This window comes from Fulmarus glacialis, unplaced genomic scaffold, assembly GCF_000690835.1.
Source record: "Fulmarus glacialis isolate BGI_N327 unplaced genomic scaffold, ASM69083v1 scaffold27948, whole genome shotgun sequence".
NCBI lineage: Eukaryota > Metazoa > Chordata > Aves > Procellariiformes > Procellariidae > Fulmarus > Fulmarus glacialis.
In genome coordinates, this window is record NW_009226738.1 from 2080 (window position 1) to 8495 (window position 6416).

At 58.6% G+C, this 6416-nt stretch overlaps 1 protein-coding gene across 1 annotated transcript in view; it reads left to right on the forward strand.

The window, feature by feature from the left end:
* PAN2 (PAN2 poly(A) specific ribonuclease subunit) overlaps positions 1-6416 on the forward strand; it is a gene marked incomplete at both ends in the record, with an annotated part of 9364 nt that overhangs the window by 2074 nt on the left and 874 nt on the right. Inside the window, 12 exon segments of the mRNA XM_009582919.1 lie at positions 8-350; positions 896-992; positions 1584-1703; positions 1888-2007; positions 2081-2209; positions 2387-2586; positions 3009-3151; positions 3490-3596; positions 4099-4197; positions 4688-4764; positions 5287-5428; positions 5684-5821. Coding sequence (XP_009581214.1) covers positions 8-350; positions 896-992; positions 1584-1703; positions 1888-2007; positions 2081-2209; positions 2387-2586; positions 3009-3151; positions 3490-3596; positions 4099-4197; positions 4688-4764; positions 5287-5428; positions 5684-5821 — 1715 coding nt within the window.

A 6416-nucleotide genomic window follows, 5' to 3' on the forward strand; every position in this document is an offset into this window, starting at 1 on the left:
CTCGCAGGTCAGTGCCAGTTCTGCGAGCCAACCGGCCTCGCCAACCCCGCTGACATCTTCCACGTGAACACCGTTGGGCCCCTGATCATGACCTTCGACGTCTCGGCCAGCAAGCAGGCCCTGGCCTTTGGTGACTCGGAGGGGTGTGTCCACCTCTGGGCCGACTCCCCGGAGGTCACCTTCAACGCCTACTCCCGGGAGACCGACTTTGCCTTGCCCTGCATCGTGGACACGCTGCCCCACTTGGACTGGAACCAGGACCTCGTGCCACTTTCGCTCATCCCCGTGCCACTGACCAGTGACACCCTGCTCTCCGACTGGCCCGCTGCCAACTCTGCCCCCGCACCCCGGTAATTAGCCAGAATCTCCCAGTGAAAACCAGCATGGGAAAGCTGGCCCTGGCAGAGTTCCTCTCCTTCCCCGGGTCTTGGGAGCGGGAGAGCAGCTCTGTTGCTCCCCCTGCTCCCCCATCTCATGGCTGGCGCTGCCCTTCCTCGTCACGGGCCCTGTGAAATGCAAGATAAGTTCCCCATGGTGGAGCTTAACCGCTGAGGTGCAGTGACTGGGCAGGTCTGAAGACGGTAGGGTATGGTCAAACCTCTGTCTTCCAGGTGGGGAGATCCCACCGTGGTGGGATCCTGGCTGCACTCTGCCTGTGTGGAAACTTGTTTTCCCTCTGCCTGAGCTCTGACCCAAACACACCTGCGCTCAGCGCTGCTGCCATGTTCTGGCGTAGCCCAGGTGTTTTGTTGTGATGGAGAATGAACCTGGGGGAAGGACTGAGTGGGCGAAACCCTTGTGACCCACTGGTGGGTCCCTGAGCGCACCCAGCAAGGCCCTTGGCTAAATGATGCTGCCCGACAGAGCAGCCTCTAAGTCACAGTGCGTTTTGCAGGCGAGCCCCTCCGGTAGATCCCGAGATTTTGCGCACCATGAAGAAAGTGGGGTTCATCGGCTATGCCCCAAACCCAAGGACCAAGCTCCGCAACCAGGTACCCACTCTCAGGAGGGGATTGTGCGGGGCATGGGGTACTTCTGCCAGCAGCGGAGGTCTGCAGTTCGGGGGGGGATGGAGCTCTCACGGCACGCTGAACAATTTCAGAGCTTTCTGCAGGGCTCAGGACAGGGGTGAGAGATTAAATTCTCTGGCTTGGGGTGTTGCAGGAGGCAGGTGTATAGTTTGGAGGCGACAGCTTTTCTTGAGCAGTGTCAGCAGGTGAGCCAGCCCTGGGGGAGGGCTGGAGTCTCCCCCTCGGGCCAGGATCCCAGTTCTATCAATAACTTGCTCTGTGGTAGGAAAGGTTTGAGCTGTCCGGTTTGGAGGTTTATGGCACCTTGCCCTTGGGAAAACACTGCTGTGTTTTGCCCTTGCCCGCAGCGCCGCTGTAGTTTCCCACAGTGATAAGTCCCTTGTAAGAAGGAAGGTGTGGAGGCCTCGTGCAGGTTAAGGGAGGGCCCCACTCCTTTCTGGTTTATTCCTTTGCTCATTCGGGGAGGCAGGAAAGCCCAGGAATTGCTTGTTTCAGTACGTGATGCTTCTCTCTGCCTCAGAGTTCAGCACCTTCTTCTCTTCCCCCTCGCAGATTCCCTATCGGTTAAAAGAGACGGACAATGAGTTTGACAGCTTCAGCCAAGTCCCCGAGTCCCCAATTGGGCGGGAAGAGGAGCCACACCTCTACATGGTGGCCAAGAAGTACAGGAAGGTAGAGGCCTTCTGGGGCTGCTCTGGGGCATGGCGGGGGCTGGCTGGGAGTCCCCAGGCCGGGCTTGTCTGGGGCCGCCTGGGCCCAAGGACCTGCCCACGTCTCTGTGGGGAGCACCTAGGCGTTGCGCCGGTGTCCCGTGGTGTGGGAATGTGTCTGTTTAATATGTTGCATCTCTACTCAGGTCACGATCAAATACTCCAAGCTGGGCCTGGAAGACTTTGACTTCAAGCATTACAACAAGACACTGTTTGCGGGCCTGGAGCCCCATATCCCCAACGCCTACTGCAACTGCATGATCCAGGTGGGAGATGCTCCAGCCCTGCCCAGACCACCGCAGCCCCCGGGACCTCCCCTGACTGCTCCATCTCTACCAGGTGCTGTATTTCTTGGAGCCGGTCCGCTGCCTGGTCCAGAACCACCTGTGCCAGAAGGAGTTCTGCCTGGGCTGTGAGCTGGGCTTGCTCTTCCACATGCTGGACCTGTCCCGAGGGGACCCCTGCCAGGTCTGTGGTGAGCCCAGGCGTGACGTGAGGCTGGCAGGCTGGGCTGCCTGGGAGGGTCAGAGAGATCGCAGAGAAGCCGGAGCTGGGTGGGGCTGGGTCCTCGGGTGATGGCATCAGACAGCATGGAAACTCCTGTCACTTGACCTCGGTGATATGCCACTCTTGCCCCATCCCCAGGGAAGCAACTTTCTGCGGGCTTTCCGCACAATCCCAGAGGCTTCGGCACTGGGGCTGATCCTGGCTGACTCGGACGAAGCCACAGGAAAGGTGAACCTGGGGCGGCTGATTCAGAGCTGGAACCGTTTCATCCTTACTCAGCTGCACCAGGAAACCCAGGAGCAGGAGGGACCGCAGGCGTATCGGGGGGCTGGCAGCAGGTAAATCCCCAGCCCAAGGTCAGGACAGGGAGTAACCGAACCAGGGAGGGGGGCTGGCTCCCAGAGGCCCCATCTGTCCCTCAGGAAGGAGCTTTCTTGCCACCCACGTCTGACCTGAGGGCTGCATAGGAACACGCAGAGCTGCAGGCTGCCCCTACAGCTGGGTTTGAACCCTGTGCTGAACCTCTGTCCCTCCTAGGCCTAGCCCCCCTGCTTGGTGGATTGGGGCTGTGCAGAGGTCGCTGGCTCCGGAAGCCCGATGGCTGGTTCCCCAAGAGCTGCTGGAATCTGGGTGCTGGTCCCAAATGGCCCTTGTGCAGCCCAAGATGTGTGGGTCACCAGTGCTCAGCCCACCGTTCCAGCCAGTCCCGCTCCACAGGGATTGCCGGGATCCTGCTAACCCCGGTGATCTTTTTCTCCAGCAGCTTTGGGTCCTCGGGGGACTCGGTTATCGGGCAGCTGTTCAGCTGCGAGATGGAGAACTGCAGCATGTGTCGCTGCGGCAAGGAAACTGTCCGCGTGTCCTCCACGCTGCTCTTCACCCTCTCCTACCCTGAGAGCACTGGTAACAGGCAGGGGCGGGCAGGGCAGGGCCTGGCACATTTAACGCATTTCTGTGGCTGGGTGGGGTTTGTTATCCGTATGGATGAGCTGTGACTTTCCCAGGTGATAGACACCTGCAGTGAGGAGCTTCTGCAGTGGTCTGGCCCTGGTTGTGGCAGACCCGGCAGCCAAGGTCTAGTGGTGGGTTTCTAACCAGCTGAGCTTTTGGCTACAGAAAGGCAGAATTGGGGGTTGACCTTCTCACTGGTGGTTGTGAGGAAAACCCCAGAGGTTTGGCTGAGCTAAACTGGTAAAGATTTGTGTGTTAGAAGGTGACGTTATTCTCCTTTCTCCCTTCAGAAAAGCCGGTCAAAGATTATGAGTTTGCCCAAATTTTAAAGCGAAGCATCTGCTTGGAGCAGAACACGCAAGCCTGGTGCGAGAACTGTGAGAAGTATCAGCCCACGGTGAGCCCGGGAGCGGGGTGTAAGCACATCACACTTCACGGGCTGCGAGGAGGTGTGGGAGAAGGGTGTGAGCGCCCCGTGCCACTGGCTGAGCGGGGGCAGTTTCTCCATTAGTCAGTGGGGAACCTCCTGAGTGGATGTTGGAGATTCGGTTCCTGGCCTGGATGGCGAGCCGGCATGGCGTGGGGTATTTCCTGGGCTGTGCAAGCGCTGGAATGCATCTCGCAGGTCACGCGGATCCCAGCTGAATCCCCCTGGGGTAGGGGGCAGAGGGAAACCCCCCTGGGAGCTGAGCACACCTGCTCTGAGGCGGCAGCCCTCTCCCTGCCTCAGTTGCTCTTGCATTACCCCCAGCTACCAGGAACCCGGCCAGGCAGTGGGGAGGAAGCTCTGCAGGCAAAGGCGTTGGAGGAGGGAAGAGGGTAGCACGTGCCCAATCTGGTTTTGAGCCTCTTCAGGGCTCTCGGTGCTGGCCGGCTTCCATCTCCTGCTCTCTCTGCAGGTCCAGACCCGGAACATCCGCTGCCTGCCGGACGTCCTGGTCATTAACTGTGAGGTGAACAGCTCCAAGGAGGCAGATTTCTGGAAGACACAGGCTGAGGTGGGGGAGACACTTTGGGGCAGAAGCAGGCTTGTTCTCCCTGGCACACGGGGTTTGCTGCGTGTCCAGTTCTGCGGAGGTGTTTTCACTCTGGTCTCGCTGTCTCTAAGTCTCTTGCTCTCCACCCAAGCGTCACCCTACTTTGTTTGCAGAGGACATGTTGGTATTTGGTCATGCTTGTAGCGTGAGCCATGCGTTTGGAGTTGGAAAAGACAAGATCTCCTGCCATGACAAAGCTGATGGGACTGCAGTAGTCACTCTTTCATTCCCCCAGTTCCCCGGGACCTAGGAGCAGCAAGGCAGTATCCGCTTCCCAGAGCACAAGCCCAGCGGAGAGCGGGCAGACAGTTGGGTTTCCCTCGCTGTCTTTTTCCCTGTCACCGACTTTAAAGTCCCTGTCTTTTCCCCACTTCTGGCCTGGCTGTCACCCACGTGTTCCCAAGCCCAGCCTGTCACTCCGCGCTGACGCTTGCCTGTGTTTCGTTGCCAGTATGCCTTTCAGAGAGCCATGATGAAGAGAGGAGGCTTTGAGATCACCAAAGGCAAAGAGATCTCTTTTGGAGAGTGGTAGGTGACCGTTCCTGGGGTGGCGACTCAGCAGTGACTTCTTCTGGGTTGTTCTCTGGGCCTTGGAGAGCTCAGGGCCATTTCTCATCTGATAATGATAATTTGATAATCTACCTGTCTGTAGCTCCTCGTGGGCTCTGAACTGGAACAGTCTCATTGCTGCTCTTGAGACTGTGACCCTGTATGGGCGCTCTGCACAGCATCCCCTTCAGATACCCTTATGATCCACCTTGTGATCCACTCTTGAGCCCCCAGCCCTCATTCCCCTTCCCTTTTCAGACTGACAAAAGACCCAGCACCATTTATCGGCCCTTTCTGGCCAACATTAGCTGACCACCTTTCCCAGTGTCCTGCTCTAGGCAGATGCGGGGAAGTGGTACAGCTCTGGCTTCCCCGTCTGTCCTGTGGAAGGTTTAGGAATAGGCTGGTGGGTGGGGTGGTGGGGATCCTGCCCCGGAGAAGTTGGCCTGGACAACATCTCGTGACTCCCTTCGACTTGGCTTTCCGTGATTCTCCTTGCAGGAAGGAGCTGGGGAACCCTGACACGGGGCAGTCGTATCCTTCTGTGGAGGAACTGAAGAACATTTGGATCCCCCACGCTATCAAGATGCGGCTGACCAAGAGCAAGGAGCTAGATGTCTGCAACTGGAGTGAGAACGATGAGGTAAAAGCTGATGAGATCCCTCTGGGCTGCGTGGTTGTGTGCACATGGGGCTGCGGGAGCAGAACTGCTTCAGAACCGCTTTCTGCTGAGCGTGTGTGGGCGAGAGATAACAAGGGTGTCTCAGAAACACCTCGGGTGAGCATGGAAACCTCTAGATGGCATGTCCGAGCTCTGGGGTTTGGGTTGGAGGCCGGGGAGCTGCCTGGCAGACAGTCGGGGCTCAGACATTTCCCTGGGGGCTGGTTCTTCTTGCAGCTGAGCCCGACTGACGACCCCGAGTCAGTCTACGTCTATGATCTAATGGCCACCGTTGTCCACATCCTGGATTCCCGCACGGGGGGGAGCCTGGTGGGGCACATCAAAGTGGGAGAGACCTACCACCAAAGGAAGGAGGTGAGAAGCCCTGCGGGACGGGTGCTCTCCTGCCCACAGCCACTGTACCCACAGGCTGCCGAGAGCAGCCCTGCTCCCTGGGAGTCCTGCCTTGCCGAGGCATTCTCCAGGGCGGGGTCATTTAACAGACCCGTTCCTGGGTCTTTTAGTCAAGTGTTGAGTGTGTGGCTGAGCGTGCCAGGCAGCCCTGAACAGCCAAGTGCTGCTTGGGCACCTTACGGGGAGGGAAGGGCTGAAGAAGCACTCTTCCCACACTTACTCAGGCTGGTTCCTCCTGGGTCACGGGCACGTTGCCAACCTGTCCTTGTGCTTCCAGGTAAGGGCTGGGACATCATCTCCCTTCCCGAGGAAAGGGGGCTGGTCTGGGCAGTCCTGTTGTCTGGTGGAGATGCCCAAGCCAGGAGTTCCCAGAGTGTGTCAAGGCTGCATCCCTGTTTCTTATCTGTTGCATCTCCGTGGAGTTTTGGTTAGGAGTTGGGCAGAGACTCTGCCTGTCCAGCCTGAGTGTTACGCATCATCACCACGCAGGCCAGCAGGGATTTCCCCACGGTGTCCCAGGAAGGGCGGGAGTTCCCATTTGGCATCGTCACACCCC